General features: G+C 37.9%; 1 protein-coding gene across 1 annotated transcript in view; it reads right to left on the minus strand.

Moving 5' to 3' along the window:
• Nucleotides 1–24,449, minus strand: part of LOC133525555 (uncharacterized) — a 55,342-nt gene that overhangs the window by 28,494 nt on the left and 2,399 nt on the right. Inside the window, exon 2 of the mRNA XM_061861853.1 lies at nucleotides 15,086–15,170. Within this exon, the coding sequence (XP_061717837.1) occupies nucleotides 15,086–15,166 (81 nt within the window). The 5' untranslated portion in view covers nucleotides 15,167–15,170. The remainder of the gene's footprint in view (nucleotides 1–15,085; nucleotides 15,171–24,449) is intronic.

Genomic DNA, 24,449 nt, shown 5'->3' on the forward strand with positions numbered 1-24,449 from the left:
TATATCCATTCTAACTTCTAGAAAAAGATCACGTAATATGTGGCATTTGCAAAGCTATTTACATGGATACAATTATTAACAATTATCAAAATAAATACGTTAGTTATATTAAGCATTTCATACAGATTACAATGGTCCATTATACCATACAATTTAAACGAATATTTCAGGAGTAATCGTAAATCAAAGTTTCATTTCGAGCCATATAATTATACGAAATGTTAAAGACGCTATCCGCAGTTAGTTCAAATTTTTACCACCTTATGCGCTGGGATCGCTTTACTTACCCCCACCACGCACTTCGCACGGTCCCAATAGGTAATAATAAAAAAAAGTAAATAGTGTCTCTGTGACCTATAGATCTCACGAGCTCAATATAAAACTGAAAAAATGCATGGCTTCGTCATTTTCAAGAATTTCCGAAAACTGAATTGACAAAAAAGTTCCATTTAATCATCGAGCCTGCTTCCTGCTTCTACGAGAATGGGTTGAGTATTGCGGCCTATAGAGGTGAATACACGGGCATACGAAATTACGAAATAATTCTGAAACGTAGGTTAATAAATCATTAGGGCAGGAGTCGGACTTAGTGTAAGTATCGTAAAAGTACCAAATTTCGATGAAAACAAGGTTGCACTCCCACACTTTGTACTGCCACACTCGATGCAGAGTTAGCTTAGTACGTTATCTTACGCGTTATACGCAATAAAGTCTTAGCTCTAAAGTTCAAAATATTTTTCATGTCAAAATTGCCTGGATAATATCAATTATGCACTTAAAGACATACATTATTTTTCTCTACACCAGTTCTTAATGCTCTCTTTATCCATCAAATAATAAGATAGTTGCATTTTATGAAATAACATCCAATACCCCAATACCTGGATAAATTCTTATATATTCTGGATATATTCTTGTTTGTATTCTTAGTATAGGTACTGTGTGTGTGTGTGTGTGTGTGTGTGTGTGTGTGTGTGTGTGTGTGTGTGTGTGTGTTTGAATATTGTACAAATATGAGCCTATTCGGCTTGAAATAAATAAATTTTAATTTTTAATTTTTTTTTTAACTAACAGTAATTTAATCCGCAATAAATGTTTTTTTTTATTCACAAGAGCGCCAAGGTAATTTATTGCAATTATTGAGTTGTGTCGTTGTGCGTCATGTTGGCTGGTAGAATCCATTTTAGAATCTTTCGCTTGATAGAATCTCAATATTAGCACGAGGGGTTAAACATTAACTTTGCTCCCTTGTGAAACAAATAACTATTACAGCCGCTCATTATAAGATTTGCGAAATCTGGTTGCAAAAAATAGCCTAAATTCAATCGATAATATCGATAATCCAGCATCAATTCGAAATTTGGACAAACGCCAGGCTTTTAATGGACGGCGATGACAGAAAGGTATCGGTCGAGCCAGACGCCGTCTGGGCGCGGCTTATGTGCGGTTATCACAGTTAACACTCTGAGGAGGGGAGTAGCGGCGGAGCCGGATTAAGTTAAACAACCGATATGTTCGACGTTAGTTAGTTAGTGCTTCTGGGCATTTTCCGCAAATCGACAACCATTGTGCCTATTTTGCGTGAAACGAGGTAGCGCTACTCTAACCACCCCAACTCCTCCACGAAGCCTAGCAAAGTTTTCAGGTTGCTAATTGCCTCTCCTAGTGTGCACGGATTCCCTAGGTATTTGTTCCTGTATACTTCTACCTGTTTGCAGTCTAGGAGAATATGGTTTGTTGTTTCTTCTTCTTCCATGCACGCTCTGCACATGGGGCTGTCTGTTTTACCCATATTGTGTAGGTGTTTGTTATGTTCGACGTTACGTTTAATACTAATCTCTTAAAACTAACACACTACATGATTTACCACCCGGGGTTGACAAAAAAAAGAAAAATATTATAATTTTTTTTTCTTTTTTCGCATACATAAACAATGTAATACAAATATGTCACACAATGCAGTTGTTTCAATTACCAATTTGTTGTTTTTATTTTAACAAAATATTACTTAAGAACCTTACACGTTGTAATAGTTTTACATAATAAAAATATAGGTGTTACAGTTAAGACACGTTAATTGTCCCCAACGAAAAACTTAGTTCTATTAATATGAACATTATCCTCTTTTCCGTTGAGAGAAATTACAACATTAGGATTTTCTAATCTAATCACTTTATATGATTCTTTGTATAGCGTATCGAGTTTGTTACCAGTTTCACTTTTCACTAATACGAGATCGTCCTTTTTATAACTCACTGTGTTCACTTTTGTATCGTAAGTACACTTCCTAAGCTGTTTACACTTTATCAAGTTTTCGCGCGCGTCTTTGTGTGCCGTCTGTAATCGATACCTTAATTCTAAACTATAATCACTAGGGTTATACAATGGTTCAATTGTACTTCTTACTCTACAAGGTAATTCACATGAATTACCAAAAACAAGTTCGAACGGGGTGTACTTTGTTACTGTGTGTACTGAGTTATTGATGAGCATGGATGTTTGTTCCTGAGTCATGGATGTTTTCTATGTATTTATGTATAAGCTTACTGTGGGACTTAGTCAATTTGTCTAATGTCGTATAATATTTATTTATTTATTTTACTTAAATAAATAGAAAACATCCATGATTCAGAAACAAATATCTGTGCTCATCACATAAATACATGCCCTTACCGGGATTCGAACCCAGGACCATTGGGCTTCATAGGCAGGGTCACTACCCAGTACCCACTAGGCCAGACCGGTCGTACAAACAGTAAACAGCAAAGATAACTGACCTCCCCTGCATAAGAACTTGTTTACGGAGGGATCAGTTATCTCTGCAGCTTACCGTTTTTGACGACTTGTCTGGTCTAGAGGTTAGTGACCCTGCCTATGAAGCTGATGGGCCCGGGTTCCAATCCTGGTAAGTGCATTTATTTGTGTGATGAGCACGAATATTTTTTCCTGAGTCATGGGTGTTTTCTATGTATTTAAGCACTATTTAAATATAATATTTATCGTTGCCACGTACCCACAACACAAGCCTTATTGAGCCTACTGTGGGACTTAGTCAATTTGTGTAATAATCTTCCTCTTCAACGTTTTCCCGGCCTAGCGCCAGGATCCGCTTTCCTACTTAATCTTCTCCACTTTGCCTGGTCTTCGCCATCCTCAGATGTGAGATTGTTCTCTTCCATGTCCGCTCTCACGACCTCCAGCCAGCGCTTCTTAGGCCTACCGCGGCCGCGTGATCTAGGGCCTTGGACAGTGAGGTTGAGGCATATATTTCCGACGTAGTCTACTGGTCTGCGGCTTATATGGCCATACCATCGGAGGCAACTTTCCTGCAGCAATTTGTGCAACTGTCCTACAATATTTATTTATTACTGTACCTAATTCTACCTCCCTTCCTAAATAACTTGAATAGTCATTCAATTAGGAGTCATTTGCTAAAGTCGAATGTATCAAGCAAAATTAAGTAATTTAGGCAATTGAGATAGTTTGCACGCTTCCCATTTTGCTCAGCAGTTTAATCTCAAGGCCAAGAACACAAAATAGCATGCCATATGGTCATGTTTCATTATTATTACACTTTGGGGATCACTAAACCAAAGTATGATTATGAGCACTATACATGATGGAAAATATAAAGAGCACTAGTGTAAATTTATTCGATAGCGTGACGTGACGTACGCGTTTGCATTAGGGCTCATTTTGTATGGGATTGAGAAACAGCGCGACAAGCGGGACGTTTTGCAAACTCAACGTCACGTTTCGCTATCGAATAAATTTACACTAGGGGTACAGGTTGTTAATTTAGTCATCTGCAATAATTCACGGAGTTAATATATAGGTCATACTGAGCAACTTTTACTATGGGACCTACCCCGAAATCGCGAAAAAAAATTGTCTGTTTCATACATTTTGGCTGTCTGATCTTGACATTTTCTATGGGAAAGTAAAAATTTTTTCGCGATTTCGGGTTTGGGCCCAAAGTAAACTTTGCTCAATATGACCTATATCTTTAGCCCGTAAATTATTGCAGGTGTACCTGTAAATGGTCCTTAGTCGGCCTTTTTTTCTATAAAGTGATATAGTTGTTAGATTTGTAGTTAGCCCCCAACGGCTTATGCTTTGTCCATTGTTAACTAAAACGGCGCGTGCCTGCAAAAAAAGGGCCCAGTCGCTTTAACCGGTTATTTAGTTACAACTCCTTTGGTAATTGCAATAAGATTCAAAATGAACAAATGGAAAAATAATTTGCCACGACTTGTGTGATCCCTATACGGTTACCGAGTGCCGGCGAGTCGAACGCTACTGAACCAGTCTAAAATGTGTCCTCGATATGCGTAACAAAGGCGCATTATCGGAGAGCATACCTACACTGGTTTTTTGAGCGTAGGACTAGCCCGCGCTCAGGTGCCAATTAGAATTATACGACCCTTTTTTTGCAGGTAGTGGCACGCGCGGTTTTAGTTAACAATAGACAAAGGATAAGCCGTTGGGGGCCAGCTACAAATATAACGACTATACACTCGACTTTTTTTAAGGTAAGTTGTTATTTCCACTTTACCCTATGTATGTATGTATGTATTGAGGTTTATATTGGGTTTGTGGTATTAGAAGATACTGTAAATTAAAGATGCGTGTTTAGCTGGCCTAGCTAAGGTGACAATCGCTATGGCTTCGACAACGAATCGCTTTGTCTCTATCATACTTCCATATTAGTGTGACAGTGACAGTTGCGTTTCGATCGCTACAGAGCGTCTGCGATTTGCAAGTTATTGTTAGCAACGCGACCTACGCGACTAGTCGAGCGTAGTATATTCTATACCAACTTATACTATGGATATGGCCCTTAGATAAAAACCGGTAAAAAATTGTCGCTAATAATAAAATACGCACTTTTTATTTCACTATACGTTTGCACAGTTTACACAATAATGGGGTTGATCGTCTGCTGTCACGGCGGCGCACCTACGCCGGGTTGCACGGTGAGAGGACCGGTCCTTTTTTCTGATGTTTTCTCGATACAGTCATCTACAGTTGATTAGATGCGTTGTTTGCAATAACGCCAGACAATATGGTGGCTAACGTTATTACGGCGCTAACCAGCACCACGGCAGCGAGAGACATTTTGAAATTATTATCGTCTCCTGTATTTTTCTCTGATGTCCTCAGCTCAGTATCCGAAGCGACACCACACACCATTCTGGGCCACCATCAGTTTTACTTGGTGGATTTCCTATCCTTGGATGTAAGTGCGTACTGCTCGATGTCCGGATATGTAATGTAATACGGACTGTGGAATACTAAACGTCGAATCTCACGGTCTTCTTCATCGTGCGACCGAATCTTGTTATCACCGATACATTTTGCGGCGGTGTGTTGTGTTCAGGGTTGGGCAAAATACTGCCTTCATCGTATTTAAAATACAAATTACAAAATACATTAAAAATTGTATTTGAAATATAAAATACAAATTACTTTGGTGACAGGTGTTTGAAATACAAAAATACTCTGTTAAAAATAATATATTTTAAATATAAAATACTAAATACATTTAACGATTTTTTTTTAACTTATGTGCCGATTTTTTTTTGTAGGTTATTATGAATTGAAGAACGAATTTCCTTCCATAAAACTTATTTCCTATAAGTATATATTAGCTTTTTTTAAGTGCCTTAATAAATATTATACATTTTTTTACGACGTAATTAACGAACAACTTATTTTACGTGAATCTTTCCGTGCATTTTGGTGTAACCGTGCGCGCGCCACATTAATATTCGCAACTTTGGAAGTTGTTGGGAAAAGTAGGTACAATAGATAGCAGGTTTATTAAAAAAATAAATGGAAGAAGAATCGATTGATATTCTCCAAAAATTTCATGCATGTAGCTAATTGTAAGACAAGTTTAGAGTTGTTGGTGAATGAACGTATCCAGTCAATGGAAACATTATCTCGACTGGAGCGGAGGAGCAGAGTTTTAGTTGTTTTTTTCTTATTATTAAAATGATGACTTATTATAATTGCTCTCAGATGATCAGATGATGATGGCCTGCCATTTATCATGCAAAGACGATATATATATCGATAGATATCGTCATTATTCTTGCTCAATTCTTACAGATTCTAAATAAATAACTTTTGCCAATCCTCAAGGGAGCAGTATTCTGGATGCCATCGCATTTTATACCTATAAAGACACGCCCACTCACTTAGCCTAGCTTAGATCTAGCTAAATTTAATAACAGTCCATAATACGATTTTATAAAATGTATTTTGTAGAAATGTATTTTTAAGCTTGAAGTATTTGAAATACAAAATACATGTGAGTATGGTATTTGAAATACCAAATACAAAATACTTCCCCAAGTGGTATTTGAAATACAAATACAAAATACGTATTTGTATTTCAAATACATGTAATTGAAATACTGCCCAACCCTGGTTGTGTTTTGACGCCCGAAGGTGCGGGTACTGTTTCACTTCGTTGAATGGGGCTTGTAATCGTCATACCGTCAGTCGTTAAAAGATAAGCTGCGGGGGAAGCATGGAAGCATTTTTATCGCCTGTCACCATGCTTGTCACGTTCTAACAAATAGGTCAGTGTGAAAGTGACAGGCGATGTAACGATGATGCCCCCGCTGGCTTGAGACGGTCGAGTGACGCAGTGACATGTTTATTGTTGACTATAATAACAAAGAACTTTGTGTGGTGAGCTGGCGAGATAAAACTTTGGAATGGTCGTTCGTACGCAGGTACTAATTTTACTTTACTTGTATTCCTCGTAGTGTTTATCTCGGGTGAAAGGCGCCATTTCAGTCTCGGACTATTGGCGCGCTCACCGCGTTCAAGCGCCAAACTACCTCGACAGTAAAGAATGCTTTCATCCCTTGGTTAAAAGTCTACTCTACTATAGTTACTTGTACTAAAAATGACCCCTTAAGATTGTCGGCAAAAAATACAAACATGTTAATCCAACTTAACTTTGTCGTTACACAACAACCCACTACGCTATCACTCAGAGTAAACCATATTGTTTATCTACCTGCTTTTAACGATGCCGTTTTTCATAGAAGTTAAGTGTCCGCCGCAAGCTCGGTTCTCCGTGCAAACGTAGTTACGATCTCATTTTAAAATATCAAGATAGATTGCTCTGAAACTTTGTACTTACAATAGGATAAGGTATATCTATGCCTGTAATTAGTTTATGTACATAGAGATATTATAGTTAAAAAAATACAGCGAATTTAAGTTATTTATACAAAACTTGTTTTTGTTCTGTTTCGTTCGTTTTATAAGCTGGAGCTATATACACTAATTATATACGTCAGGCATAGATCATAATTTTGTTATACAAGTTTTTTTTTTGTTTTTTTGTAGTGTACCCACAATCGAAAACATGACAATAGGTATATGGAAAAATCATAAAAAATCCAGGGGTAAGATATTTTAGTTTTGGCTTATCCGGGATAAAAAGCGTTTACAAAGAGCATGAGGTCATCCATGGGTAAAATTTTGTACTATAACATTCCAATGAACATCGATGGAAAGGTACTATAAAAATTTTTTTGTAAGTACATATTTTTAGTTTACATTAGCGCTAAAGTTACTAAACGTGGACTCAATTGCAATTAAATAAGCGGCCACACTCTTATAATAAAAGCGCTGGTAGCCTAGCGGTACCAATGAATTTTTCGGAACTTATGTACAAAATATCACTTGATACCAGTCACTTTTCGGCGAAGGAAAACATCGTGAGGAAACCGGACTAATCCCAATAAAGCCTAGTTTACCCTCTGGGTTGGAAAGTCAGATCGCAGTCGCTTTCGTAAAAACTAGAGTTGCCAAAGCGGACCCCAGGCTCCAGGCCAGTAGCCGTAACAAAAATGCCGGGAAAACGCCATGAATAAATTAGTATAAAACGTGTTCGACCTTGTAGTGACATTACATTGACCCATTGATGAATATACTGTTAAGGTCAATGCGGGCGGCAGCATATTTGAATTAAAAATATCGGTGCAGGCAATTTACGGGTCAATTAAGACCCATACAAATGTAATTGACTTTAATGTCACCTTAAATAGGCTACGCTGACCTCTTTAACTCAATTATGTTGCAAGCAAAATACTTCATGTATATTCTCATCTAGGAGCTTATAGTTACCGCAATACCCACTGGTGATTAAAGTCATAATGCTATCTCCTTTACCCTGGTTAAGACCAACCAAGAGTGAAATAGATGGCTTTATGACCTTAGTCACCAGGCCGCGTAGCCAAGCGTATCGTAGTCATCTTTCTCTATTACTGTCGTACTAATGTAGAAGAGCGATAGAGAGAGATGACTACGATACGCTACGAAGCGTTAACGATTTGCACGTTGCAGACAAAACAAAACAAAAAAAAAATGTTATGGACAAAGGCGAACTTATCCCTAAAAGGGATCTCTTCCAGCTAACCTTTGATAAAATGCGAAAGGATCAAACACTAACAGCTGAAAGACAAATCAATATTAACAGTAGCAATATGAGAATTTTGAATACACATAAAATTAGTATGAGTAAGTGCGAAAGTGACGGGCATAGTGACAATAGAAATTGAACCATGCTGCCTGCTGATACTGATAAAATAAAGAACGAATTAATTAATCTCATTATCTTCAAGTTGTGATCGCCATATTACCATGACTCATATGGAGAGCCTGACGTCCGCTCTGCAACGTAATCCTAAGAATTGGCAAACGAAAGCGACTGTCATCTGACCTATACTATCTGGAGCATTTCCCAGGTAAGTAGGGCATGCTGCCAGAAATTGGGCTGGCAGTATCTTGTATCCACCCAGTAGAATTACCATTACTTCTGACAAAAAACCTGACCTAACCTTTTTTTCATGGAAGAATGACATCTGACCTTCAAACCAACCCAACCAACCAACCTTTTTTTTCTGGAATTGCAGGCGTACATAGGCTACGGAGACTGCTTACCATCAGGCGGCCCGTATGATTGTTTGCCATCGACGTAGTATAAAATAAAACCAAAGGGGAAATTAGTTACACGATAATTTATTTTGCTGAAAACAGTCTGGCAAAAAATGTTTACATCGTATCATATTTCGTAAATAACTCCAAGAAACTCATTGGTACAAGCCCGGGGATATTACCCCTCCGCTAGACCGCCAACGCCGATGAGCTTATCAGCACGTGGCCAATAACGGCAAATGATAATAATATAATGTTAATGTCAATGTCATGGGATAGGTTAGTCCAAGGTTACGATACCCCAAAATAAGAACCTTTGTTTGATAATCGTTACTGCATACATTTGTACTTTGTACAAATCTGAATATTCTTTAGCTGTTTACAAACATTACAGAGATAAGGTTAATTACTAAGTAATGCAAAAGAAAATAAACGATAAGACTTTTTGTGTAGGTACCTATATATAAAGCACTTAAGGCGCCATTAGAATTTTAGGGTGGGGCGGTCACGCTACGCACGGTTTATTGTCTTCAAAATAGCTTTAGGGAGCTAAGAATTACGTGACTCAGCCGTCCCGGGAGGCCAAACTTTGATGGCAGTTTTAGATGATTTTACAGATAGGTAGTTTTATTTGTGTACGCGTATACCCGGTCCCTGAACGGTACCTGTACCCGGATAGTTTTTACTGAGCCACTGTTCCCTCTTTGACCCTAGTTTTCCATATTAATGTAATAAAGTAAATAGTGACCTATCAAATCATTCTTATATTTGTTTGACTATATCCAATTGACGAGTTGAAATATTAACATTTGTTAACATCATTATTTCGATCAAAAGCCAATTCAGGACAAATGTACTGACAGATAATTTTATTTTTGTTTTTTTTTTATTGACAGGTGGCTTTTATACATACGATTTAATAAAGTTAAAAACTAACTATGAAGTGCTTGCCCGAGTAAGGATTTCCCAACTCATCCAAATTACCAAAGGAGCTGGGACGAAAACATGTGCCAAATTTCAGTTACTTAAGCCTCTCCTCCTAAGCCGTAGTACAGGTCGCGAACGGGCCAGACTTCTGGCTTCGGCGTCGAGGGAGTCCGGTGAGTGGCTCCGGACGTATCCTTCACCAAACACTGGAACCTTCCTCACGCCGACCACCCTCCGCATCGCGACCTGTCTTCGGATTGGAATTCGCATCTGTGCTCCACACATGCAGGTGCCCCTGCCTGCGGTAGTGAAGTCGACGAATTAGGACATATTCGCCGGTCTCTTGCATTCGTCAACGTGCCAGCTCTACTGGAGCCAACTGGCGTAGCCAGAGACGGCGGCAAGAGACCGGACGGTATATCCCTGATTCCCTGGAGTTTCGGAAGGGTGCTAGTGTAGGACGCTACCTGTGTAGACACACTGGCCCCTTCCCACCTCACCGGAACCAGAAATAATGCGGGTGCCGCGGCTAAAGGGGCCGAAAAGCTTAAAGTACAAAAGTACAGGGGTCTCGGCCTCGAATACATTTTTATGCCATTTGGGGTTGAGACGCTTGGCTCGTTGGGTCCTAATGCTCTACAACTTTAGAATTATCTAAAAGGCTGGTCGACTTCACAGATGACTGAAGGGCTGGCAGCTTTCTCGCACAACGTATTAGCATCGCAATACAGCGGGGAAATGCTGCTAGCATCCTCGGCACCATGCCAAAGGGGCCAAAATTTTTGACATATTTTAATTTTATTTTGTATTCGTTTTTAGTTTTAATTTTGTTTTATTTAATAGATAAGTTAGTTTATTTTTATGGAATAAATGTCATTCAATATACCTATAAGTATATTATATGTACATTCAAACTATGTATGTAGGTAGTACCTACTCGTAAGACGCAGTACTCGTTTGCTTTTCAAACAAAACAATATGTAAAACAAATTTGCTCTTATGCAATCTTTATTTCTAGCTTCTAAATCTTGATTTTCTTGTCTGGTCATATTTGCTTTATTTGTGTGTATATACTTTTAGTACTATGACGAACACATGAATGTTACTGACAACATTATTTGCCGGCTAGATTTGAATTTAAAAAGCTAACAGTTTGATACAAGGTGATCTACTAACCAAAACGGATAAGATAATTTTGTGGTCGCAGAAAAAAATCTAATAGACACCTCGAGCGAGGGCCTGAAGTAGGCAAAACGTATGGGCCCAGAGGTCATTTTTTTCACGATTTTCATATCGTTCCCATGGGAAACCTTGTTCAGTATGACCATCTTAATACATTTTTGGCATTCAGGATCACGACCCCAAACTCACCCGGTATAAATTGGTGGATTGTCGCCTACACAAGGACATTTTGGATTTATTTAGCATAAACATGTTTTAGCATATAGCTTATCTGCTTTGGTTAGCAGATCAGCGCAGACCAAATTCACATTCAAGCGCATGTTGCGCAAGTATTTCCTTGACAAACTTTCATCTTCATCAACTTAATGATTCACACTTGGTATAATTATGTATGTATTAATACGAGTATATGTATGTTTATTTGTATTAAGTATATGTGTAAGTTTATATTCATATATAGTCTCGGTTACAAATTCATTTACTTTAAAATACACTGCACCTACTTAATCTTTCTGGTTTAACCCATTGGTTGACTGGTAGAGAATGCCTTAAGGCATTAAGTCCGCCATTTGTACCTTCATGTATTGTGCAATAAAGATTAAATAAATAAAATAAATAAATAAACTGTTAGCTATTTTAATTTCAATCGTACTATAATAAAAACAACTATAGTATGGATTTATATATTTTTAATACTACGTCGGTGGCAAACAAGCATACGGCCTGCTTGATGGTAAGCAGTCTCCATAGCCTATGAACGCCAGCAACTCCAGAGGAGTTACATGCGTGTTGCCGATCCTAACACTCCGCACCCTCGTTGTGCTCCGCGGCAACTTTATTCACCGACAGGTCTAGTGTTATTTGGCTGCGGTTTTCTGTAAGGTGGAGGTCCTTCCCCGTCCTAGATCTGGAATGACATCCGCTGTGCTGTGCCCTAGCCCATAAAGCGAGATGACTTTTACAGTGCTCATACCTCTCTTGTGGATGTGGTTTAAGGACAAACCCAGATACTCCACCGAAGAGGGAATCTTTCGATTTTTTTGGATTGGCCGGTGATCACAAATATCTGAACACTTTCAAGGCGCTATACTTCGTTTTATTTAGCATTAGAAAGAAGGTAAGCGATCTTTACATATATTTTAATTGGAAAACACTTGAAAAATAAGTTACAGCTAATATGTAACAATTATATATATACGATCATTTACATTCTTTTGCTACAAGCTTTATATATTAACTTGCAATGTACCTACTATGTATGTACGGGTCAAATCTTGCAAGTTAAATTTGACCCACTTCCCGACTTCCAAAGAAGCTGAAAATTTGCAGACATATGTAAGTTGGGTGACACTGCAATATTATGGTACTATCGAGCTGATCTGATGATGGATACAGGAGGTGGCCATTGGAACTCTATGATAAAACAAAGCAATCTAATTGTGTTTGGAGTTTTTAGAAATGTCTCAATGAGTATTGGTTGCCTATGGAGGAATTGGAGGAAAGTAAAGTCAGCGATAAATTTTTTGCCAAAAACTTATTTAAAGTTTTTTTTTTAATAAAAATACATGTCAAGGTTATTAACATTTTTTCTAATGCGAAGAAACGAAGTGGGTGCTCAGATATATTTAGCATGCTGGCCATTCCGATATATCTGATGGCCGCGACCGCGAGGTCACCACGCTCGGCGCTCCCATTCCCACACTAATTTATGAGTATTATTGAAGTGAATTTCCTGAGGCCCACCATCCCGTTGCGTAAGGGCTTTGATTAATTAATTAATACAAATTATTTTGGCTTCATTTATATAAAAAGTATATAGGAACAGTTTAGCTATATGTCAGCTCATATTCAAGTGCGATTACAGAATAAATAACAAGTACTACCGTACAGAAAGGAAACTTGCTACAAAACCGAAGTTTGAGAGCGATTCAGGGACGGATCATGTTGTCCCTTTTTAGGGTTCCGTAGTCAACTAGGAACCCTTATAGTTTCGCCATGTCCGTCTGTCTGTCTGTCTGTCCGAGGCTTTGCTCCGTGGTCGTTAGTGCTAGAAAAATTAAATTTGGCATGGACATATAAATCAATAGAGCCGACAAAGTCGTACAATAAAATCTAAAAATTTAATTTTTTTAGGGTACCTCCCCTACACGTAAAGTGGGGGTGATTTTTTTTTAGCTTTAACCCTACAGTGTGGGATATCGTTGGAAAGGTCTTTTAAAACTAATAGGGGTCTTCAACAAACATTTTTTGATAAAGTGAATATATTCGGAGATAATCGCTCCGAAAGAAAAAAAAATGCCTCCCCCCCCCTCTAACTTTTGAACCATAGGTCCAAAAAATATAAAAAAAAATGTGAAAGTAGAGCTTAAGAAAGACATTAAATGAAAACTATAGCGGATATGATCAGTTTAGTTGTTTTTGAGTTATCGCTAAAAGTTTCCCCTTCATAGTAAAAACTCGTACATCCAGTTCATCCCTTGGTTAACAATCTACTATACTTTAAGCTCCAGTTTAGCTTATTGTGACGGAAGAGTAACTACGGAACCCTACTCTGAGCATGGCCCGACATGCTCTTGGCTGATTTTTTTAATGTACCTATGGCATATCAATGTCATTTCGAAATCGCACATCTATCGTCCGAGATAGTATGTACGTTTACTATCAATTGTACACACTCGTACTAAACACTAATGAATACGAAAACAGGCCCTAAGGCAAGTGTATACGCTCGTGAGGGCCTTATAAGATAAAAATAAATTATTGATTATCTCCGAAATGGACATAATTAAAATACCGGTGTCTTTGAGAAAGTTACTTAATTTAAGCTCAATAATGCACCCTTGAAATTAACGGAAAAAAAAAAAAAAAACACGGTGTATAGCACAATTGACAAAAATAATATATTATGAAGAATATTTCATTACCAAAGAAAGGGGTATACAAATGTGATGACATCGCATCGTATGTGACTTGGATTTATGAACACCGCAATTCGCCTCAATTTTTTTTCCATTTTCCCAGTTAATTCCATTTTTTTATATAAATACTATTTTTCTGCACAAAAAAGGTGGCAACCCTACCCTTATATACTTCTAAAAGTACTTGGTATCTAACTTTTACACTATCACTGAGCCGACACAAATCACTTGTCACTATGCATGTCACTTTCACACTTGCATACTTGTTAGAAAGTGACAGCTATGGTGACAGGTGATAAATATGCGACCGTGCTACAGCGGCAGCGAGAGACTAACTAAACGTTCTGCGATAAGTTTGTTGGTTTGGTAAATGAAATTATCAGGATAATTGTGACGCGCGGAACTATGTATAGGTAAAAAACTTAAGTAAGTCACCTGTTGTATGTAGTTGTGACGTGTTCGAATAGACAATACATGTTTAAAAGACACACACAAACAAAACAAATGTCTATTCGAACACGTCACAACTACATACAACAGGTGACTTACTTAAGTTTTTTACCTATAAGCACATCCGTCGCAAGTTCGTAACACTTTGATAGCTATGAGAGCAGTGACCACTGGAAGGATGGTACGCACTTTTGTCCTTGGTTGTCCTTTGCGTCACAATATTTTTGGCCGAAATTGCAGACATTGCCAAACAAATCAAATGACAAGGTAAACGTAATAGTGTTTGACTACCCACTTGCCACGGTGACATATATCTAAGGCCGGGCCTTACGAGCAGTAAGAATGGTGCTAGTTCAGTGGTGTCACTCACGAGCCAATCGTATAGTCTAACGCAACTAGTTGCGACCAATCGCGCGCGTGATGCGAACTCATCAACCAATCGCGTTGTGGCGTTAGACTGCACGATTGACTCGAATTCGTGTACGTGACACCGCTGTACTGGCCCCATTCTTATTACCCGTTCCTTCCTTAGATATATGCCAAAGGCTTGCCACAATTAATGCCAGGAATGATGAAAGGGCCTATTGGGGCAGTGTCTTTGGGACATGTACGTTTATATTATTCTAGAGCAATAATTAACTCACCAGCTCCAGGTAGCCGATGATGAGGCATCCAGTCTTCAGCTCGATGCAGATGCAACACTTGTCAAAGATCAGGCTAGGCATGATTCTGTAACAGGAAACAGGAAAAGGTCCGTTAATATCTTGATGGTACATGTCGAAGACCAAGTTAAGTAAGATTGTGAAACAGGAAGGCCCTCAGCACACGAACCGTAAGCGTAAGAGACGTGTAAGCGTATCGTAATACGCGCGTAGAACGAGAGCGCTACGAGCACGTATAACTTCAAATAAGTCCGCATACGAAGCGTCATCGGAGTGTAGCGTATGAGATTTCTGTCGTCAATAGGACAGGCGTAGCGTATGGCTGTGTGCAGAGCGCCGATAGGGGCCATTAATATTCTGACAGGCCAGGCATGATTTTGAAATAGAAAAAATTACTTTAGTATCCTAACAATACTCGTACAAGTCAAAAATCAGACTAGGCATCATTGTGAGACAGGAAAAGGTCCGGTAATATTCTGGCAGTAATATACGCAAAGATATGAAAAGCTGCGGCAGAAGCACGGTCGCATTTTTATCACTTGTGACTGCCTGTCATATTCGCACTTACATACTTGTTAGAACGTGACAGGCATAGTGATAAAAATGTGACCGTGCTACAGCCGATGATACTCCACTGACAAGAAAATAACAAGTTTATGAGGATGACATTTGTCAGGATATTAACTGTTCTGGCTATGCCCGATTTTGAAATAGGAAATATTAATATCCTTGAAATATTAACAGTTGTCTTGGCATGATTTTAAGACAGAAAAAGGTAGTAGTTAGGCAGGTAAATATATTATGTCAGAAAGCAGATTTTGGAGCTGGGAAAGGTCCTTATTCTAACAGTTGTCAAATATTAAGCGTGGCATGATTTTGAAATACGAAAATGTTTATCTTGACAGTACGCGTCTAATGTCTAATGACTCTAATAAGTAATCAGAAATACGAAAAGCCCTATACAGTTCGTGTCATCGAATCTAACCTCTAATAACATGACGATAGGAGTCATGGGAAGCGTCTTCGTAAATGACACGATCTATAATAGGTACCTACATTATGTGTCAAAGAACAGGCTTATTATTATGTTTAAGGCAGGAAAATGTTCTTAAAACATATAAGCTTATTTGTATAACAAAATAACATTTCCTCATCTTTAGTGACTTATTTTACTGTATTTATATAGGTACTATAAACCGTGTTTTTATTCAATTCCGTTAACTTCGGGGTGTTGGTAAGTACGTTTAAGGAAACTACATGACATAGTTATTTTCCAAAAAAAATATGATATAAATATTTTTTTTTTGTTATAAAAAGTAATTAATTGTTGCATATAGCGTTGTTGTTGCACGGGCATTACATTTATCTCAATCAAACAATTGAAAACTGTGACATGTCAATGTCATTTGGAACATCGATCGTCCGAGATAGTACTTACGTTTAGTAGCAAATGTATTAACCCGGTCTAAACACTAATCAATATCTGAACGAGCCCTAAGGTTAGTGTACACACTCGTAAGGGCTTTATAAGATAAAAATAAAATATTGATTATCTCCGAAATGGAGTTAATTAGAATACCGGTGTCTTTGAGAAAGTTACTTAATTTAAGCTCAGGAATGCACCCTTGAAATTAACGCAAATAAAAAAAAACACGGTGTATATTTAAGCGTATTATGATTGTTTTTATTAATGAATATTTTTCAATGAAATAAATTTTATCTTTGTTCAATCAGCACCTACTATAACTTAAGTTTATTAACATACGTAGCATATTTAAATTCCATAATATCCACTGGCAACTATGGCGATGGCGTAATATTACGGACTGACCAGTTATGCATAGGTAATCTTAAAGCGTTGAATCGTGTTTTTACCGCATGTCGAAAGAGGGTTAGGTTTATTGATGTCGGCGGCCGATCGGGGCTCCTATTTCTGGACAGTTTGCCCTTCGGGCTTCTGAAGCAACCTAATGAACCTATCCTACCTATGTATTGGTTTAATGTACTACCGTCAAAACATTACACAGGAACATTACGATCTGCCTGATCTTACAATCGGCCGCTGACACTGACATTGAACTTGAGTCGGCAACAAATTGAATTACGAAACAGATGAATGGAAATGGACTGTCCGTCTTATGTAATTTGCATTATAATGTTGTTAGATTAGTCAACCGTGTCGTAAAGACATTTTGGACTACTTTAGTGTTCTTGTTTTTACGATATTTATAGAAAGGCATTAATAGAAATTTGAAGTGGCTATACACTGTATCTTTAGGTATTTAAATAAAAGTAAACAAACAACCGACGACCGGTTTGGCCTAGTGGGTAGTGACCCTGCCTACGAAGCTGATGGTCCCGGGTTCAAATCCTGGTAAGGGCATTTATTCGTGTGATGAGCATGGATATTTGTTCCTGAGTCATGGGTGTTTTCTATGTATTTAAGTATTTATAAATATTTATATATTATATATACCGTTGTCTAAGTACCCTCAATACAAGCCTTATTGAGCTTACTGTGGGACTTAGTCAATTTGTGTAATAATGTCCTATAATATTTATTTATTTATTTAATTTGTACATTTTCGGGTAGTTATAATATTTATTGGTTAACCAACCTAATATAAAACCACTTGAATCTGTGACTAAACGATCTGACTTTAACCTACATTATTTGATCAGGTAATGTTTCCATTTGAGGGTAGATTTTGTTTACTTTTATTTAAATACCTAAAAATACAGAGTGTAAGTGTAAGGCCTGAGTGGACGCTCGAGGGGCGTGCAGCGGGGCGGGGAGTGCGGCGTACATGTTAAAGTAATGCAAACGTATATTTATTTTTACGTTTTATTTATTTTTACACCAAATTATTATTTCTGCGTTTGAAAATTATGCAATTCAAATTATGCAAAATGAAATTTCGCAAAATGCTATTATTAAAAACATTACACACCCTGTCTGTCACGTTCTAACAAGTATGTAAGTGCGAAAGTGACATGACACGACAGGTGATAAACATGCGACCAACTACTATGCTAACGCCACAGGTAGCATTTCACAACCGATGAAATTTTGTAAGCAGGTTCGATAATAGTATACATTTTTTGTCGATTCAAATTTGGAAGAAATATTTCAAAATGGCGGAGCCATGTGTGTTCGCAAGGTCTACAGGTCACAGCTATTAATATTGTTTTATACAAGTTTTTCATTTCGTTGACCTACTGAATACTTTACCTATAGCATCTTAACCTTGAACTAAATGTTTTTATTCTGGTAAATAAAATGTGGCTTTCCACCAGAGAAGGGTCCTTATGTTTCATGACATCATGTGCAATAAGGATCTTTTTATCAGAATTTATGTTGGAATTTCAGATAAAAATAACCTTATTGCACTTGAAGCATGAGGGCAATTCTGTGTTAGAAACACCACAAATATTTTTTGTATTAAGAGAATAGTGGACGACCACATCTCCATACAAACATAATCCCCATTCTCTGGATATTAACATTATGGAAAATATTTTTATGCCCCTTCGTTTTGGACAGTTTTTTGTTTATTCAATGAACTAGAAGCGAAAACAAAACTCCATACAATTTTATAAAAGCCACTATTTAAAAAAATCAAAAGAGTTGAAAAGGATATAGCCATAATTATACATCATATTGTGTAAAAATATTTTGAGCGGAGCATGGTTGCATTTTAATCACCTATCACTATGCCTGTCACTTTCGCACCTACAAACTTGTTAGAACGTGACAGGCAAGGTGACAGCCGATAAAAATGCGACCATGCTTAGACCGCTGTAATTGTTAATATCCAGAGAAAAATATTAGGATTATGGATTTTTATGGATTATGGGAAAGGTGCTTTCGTCCACTTTCATCTTAACATTGTACGGTCACGTCAGAATATATCGATACGAAAAAGTGCCAAAAATATGTATATACGACTTTATTGCCCATATATTAAGGTAGTGTATACATATTTTTGGGAAATTTTTCGTATCGATTTTCAGACGTGACTGTACTACTACCTACTACCATACTACTACCATAAAATATTTCTTGAATTAAGAGGAAACATTAATTGGTCATTTTTCCATACAAACGTTCTCGACATTTTCCTCGCTGGATTTTGGCCCTAGATGGATATTTTTTTTATATGAGTTCATTAGTACCAATCTGTACGCTTTGCTTTTTTTGATATTCTTGTTTTTATAAGAATTAGGTTAATTTAAACACTAAAAACAGCCAAATAAATACGCCGTAATCAGACGCCTAGCATACAAAATCGGCAACAATAAACGCAAAAATCAAAACGATCAGACGCAGATAATTTCTTTCTTATTCCGTTCTCAAAATTTCGTTACGATTGGTAAATTTTGGAGGAGGTAAATGTCGAGAACGAAACCTGGATTTCTGAGATTGTTACGCGGGATTTTTCACCCAAGCTGCAGTTGTCTTTATCGCACTATGTTTAGGAGCCGCCCCGTCAGCAAGACCTACCTAATCTTCTCATATCTGAGAAAAGGGGAAATATCAGCTGACTGGTATTTCCTCTCAATTCCATAACAGCAGCCAAATAACACTAGACCATACTCATAGTGTTGTGTTCCTGTCGGTGAGTAAGGTTGCCAGAGCTCAACGAGGGGGGCGGGGTTACGGTTGGCAACGCGCATGTAACTCCTCTGGAGTTGCAGGCGTACATAGGCTACGGAGACTGCTTACCATCAGGCGGGCCGTATGCTTGTTTGTCACCGACGTAGTATAAAAAAAAAAAACTTGCCCGTTATTGCCTCCCATGCCAAACATTTCAATTCAACCCGTTGGTTGAGCAACAGGCTTAAAATCGCCTCGCCTATATTCGGCGCCTACCAGAGACTATGAAATATGTAAGACTGTCGATCATCATCATTGTAGTATTTTAATAACAAAACCTCAGTGAGACATAGACATATTAAATATATTAAAACGGGTCACTCACGTATTTTAAGTCGAAAACGCTCGATATGTTTCACTCCGTACCGAGGAGTGTAGTCAGACGCTTGCGTTGTGTTGTTTTCGACTTAAAATACGTGAGTGACCCGTTTAAACATGTTTGATATCATTGTACTATGTTCGCATTTTAGCCTTGTGAATGTATAGATTATAGTACGTATTGCGTACATATTTGTAACTTCAAAACATACTTAATATGTGCCACAAAGTTACAATATTGTATTTTATACAATCGTGGTATAACAGGATTTTCTTTTCATTTATATCACTATTGTATACAATACTACTTCCATATTTAACTACACAAAATTATCTAGTAAAAAGAAACTCGTTTGCTGTGACACGTGGTCAAGTTCATTATAGTTCACTATAGTGTTTCGTAATAAAGTCATTATAGTTGAGTAGGGAGCCTATAGGGAAAAGTAGGCGATTGTATTTTGGTATACGAATTCTTAATTCAAACATTACGAGCAGAATAAGATAGAAGGCATTTTGCCAAAAAAATCTGAGTACATAATCACTGAGAATATTAAAATAGTATTTTTTGCATTATTTTAAGATACGTTTATGTAATAGAGATGAGGCAAGGTCAATTTCACCTTTCCAAATTATAAATAGCAAAGGTGACAGATTTTACATTTTGGACAAGGTTCAATAAATACAAAAACAATAAACAGTACCATACAACAATGACCACGCGGAATAATTAATACATTAGGTACATATTTATCACTCTTTGGTTACTGTCTGGTCTGAGCATCACCCGTCCCTCAATCGACACGCTGTTCAAAAACAGCTCTTATCACATCACAATAAAGCTTAGTTTCAAACAATGAATTATCTGTACTATTGTGTACAGTGTTGACTGACAATATTTGAATCTTATTACCACGATATAAGGGCCACGTATGATCAGATTTACATCGTGGGTTATTCAAGGGCACCTTCTAGTGATCCGAGACGCCAGACCGGTTCTGTTTTTTCGACGAGTCGTAATCGATTTTTTTTTCATTTGTTTATATACGGATTCTTAGGACGCTAGCAGTGTTTATGTTTACTAACAAGAGGTACTCTGGTTAGATAAGGCTAGGTTGTTCGTGACTTTTGGTTTACCTTGACATGAACTCTTTATTGTCTGTCAGATTTTTTTTTTCGTACCGGTTGCTACTGAGAATAAATTTAACAGGCAACCGTAAGATTGATAAAAAGGTTTCTTCAAGATATTTAGCTTAAATATCGCGCATTTGGATCAAGTTTTAAACTCATACGTTCCTCCACAAACTTTTCTGCAATTAATCAATCAATCAATCATTTATTATTTCGTCATCATAGATATAAAATACATTTAGTACCTACAGGTGATAGGGTGTTTTTCATGTAGCAACTATGATGTACCTTTCATATTATGATGTAGATTAAGAAGAATAGGTACTCTATAGGGTCTCTTTTTTAACCCTTAGCCAAATTTTTCGAGCTAAATATATAGGTCATACTGAGCAATTTTTACTGAGGCCTACAACGAAATTGCAAAAACGTTGTGGCTTTAAAATGTATGAAATAGGCAATCGCGGATTCGATGTTGGTGCCTATGCCATAGATAAATTGCTGTGTGACCTATATATTCCCCCGCAAAATATGGCTGATCCACAATTCCACATACATATAATATGCACTTGTTCGTACATGCGTTTTTCCAGAAACTTTCTGCCTCGCACAGCTAAACTGTGGAATGAACTGTCGCCTGCGGTATTTCCGGACCGATACGACCTTCAAACCTTCAAGAAAAGAGCGTACTCCCATCTTAAAGGCCGGCAACGCACTTACAACCAGGGTGTTGCAGGTGTCCATGGGCGGCGGTAATCGCTTACCATCAGGTGATCCGTCTGCTCGTTTGCCTCCTCTACCATAAAAAAGACGCACGGGCGAATGATAACAAAATAACATCATTGTCATATCAAAATATAAGTTCGAATTGACCTGAACAGCTGTACACACGAAAGAATTTTTGCTAAAGCTGGATCAAAGACGCTTATTTTGCTTGCCTTCGCGATTGGTGAAATATAAAATATGTAAACAGTCGCAAGAATTCAGCCGTCGAGTCCAGCCAAGGAAAACATCTTAAGATAGCCAACATTTTTATCGCAACATTCAGTATCTACACGATATCTTCACAGAGTGTCGAAGGGCAGAAAACCTCACATTTCTCGTACTCGTGTATTTTTCTCTCGTATCGTACTCGTATTCAGACAATAAAGTCTACTCTGTCTACTTAGTAGTTATAAATAAATAAATAAATATTATAGGACATTATTACACAAATTGACTAAGTCCCACAGTAAGCTCAATAAGGCTTGTGTTGAGGGTACTTAGATAACGATATATATAATATATAAATATTTATAAATACTAAATACATAGAAAACACCCATGACTCAGGAACAAATATCCATGCTCATCACACGAATAAATGCCCTTACCAGGATTTGAACCCGGAACCATCGGCTTCATAGGCAGGGTCACTACCCACTAGGCCAGACCGGTCGTTAAAAGTTAGTAGTTAACTTTGAAAAACTTTTTTTGCACCACACGACACGAGTATCCCAGGTACTCCAGGCAGCAAACAAATAAAGGCGAGGGGTTGTAAGCGTCAAAATGTACATTTTATTGTCAAGCCCACGATGCTGTGTTGACTATGGCCATACGTTTATTTGCTACCGTTCATGAAAAAACCCCAAACAATGCATTCTTGCATCCATTCCCCATCTGGCCGTTAAAGTTATTTAAAGCAAGCCACCAAGCACCCTTTTGTTTTGTTCCTATCTTTAGCGATGATGTAATCACCTTGAAATATATAGCGTAGAGATTCCTCGGTCGCAGGCGCCGGCATTTTTTTTAACGAAAAAGTTAAAAAAAAAAACGTTTTTTTTTTATAACTCGATTAAAACCATTTCCCGCGTAATAGGTCTTTTTACGTTGGTGTTTGCAACTTGTCTTAATTTTTTTTCACGACTCATACGCCTTTCCGCTAAGACGCGTTTCAGAGGGCCTACCGCGAACCACGTTCGACGTGTTGCCTCCCAGTCACACTTACGTACGAATTTACGAGTGCGACAGAGAGGCAACACGTCGAACGTGGTTCGCGGTAGGCCCTCTGGTGTGGTCTCTTTAGAATACCAACTTCAGAAAAAATTACCAAGGCCTCCAGTGTCCAGTTCAGAGCTGGAATCGAGGCATCCTCCGTTTACGCGACAGATACCTGTACCCCTAGTGTAAATTTAATCGACATCATAATGTGACGAACGCGTTTGCGTTAAGTCTCATTTTGTATAGGATTTTGAGTTTCCAATACGTCCCGCTTGGCGCGCTCTTTCTAAATCACATACAAAATGAGACTAAACGCAAACGCGTACGTCACGTTTCGAAATCGAATTTATTTACACTAGGGGTACTGATGTATGATAAATATTCTTAAACGGTTTTATTATAGTAACAAGTACTATTAACCACAAAAAAAGTACACTATTGACAGTGCGATGATTAGGATAATGACAATATTAACTGTTCATGACATTCTTCCCGATAGTGTCAGGATTCGTAGCCAACATGCCCATAACGAGTAGCGAACGAAACGCAAACTGTCACTGTCGCACTAATATGGAAGAGTGATAGAGAGAGATAGCTACGCTATGGAGCGTTAACGAGTGGCACGTTGGCTAAGCACCCAGGAATGTATTTTTCACTACACCAGGTCGTAAAGACCCTCTTTATTCTTCAAAAACTGACGAGATTGTCCACAACAGTGACAGTTTTAAAACTTTTAAAGTATATATACGTTTAACGTTCGTTGCTCATATTTCTAATAATTACCCAAGTTCATTGTGGATCAATATAATTTAAGACGAATTAAGGCTAGTTTGGACTAAGTTAGTAATTTAGTCGAGTGGCGAGTATTTGTGACTTGTGTTGTGTCCTTTAGGCATGCAAAGTCACAAATAGGTAGTCCTCACTCGACTAAATTACTAACGTACCTACTCCAACCTAGACTTCAGAGCGCTTACCGCGAACCAGGTTCGACGTGTTGCCTCCCTGTCACGCTTACGTACGAATTTACAAGTGCGACAGAGAGGCAACACGTCGAACGTGGTTCGCGGTAGGCCCTCTGATTAGAAGAAGTATTTTGTCGCAGGAAGCAATTAAAATGTGGACGAATTTAGTCAGGGCTTGTACGAATTTATTGAGCCTCAAACAATGTCTAGTAAGTACGGGTCGCAGTTTCAAACCCCGGCTCGTACCAATTAGCTTTTCGGAACGTATGTACGAAATATCATTTGATATTTATCAGTCGCTTTT

The sequence above is a fragment of the Cydia pomonella genome, chromosome 15 (assembly GCF_033807575.1).
Source record: "Cydia pomonella isolate Wapato2018A chromosome 15, ilCydPomo1, whole genome shotgun sequence".
NCBI classification, from domain to species: domain Eukaryota; kingdom Metazoa; phylum Arthropoda; class Insecta; order Lepidoptera; family Tortricidae; genus Cydia; species Cydia pomonella.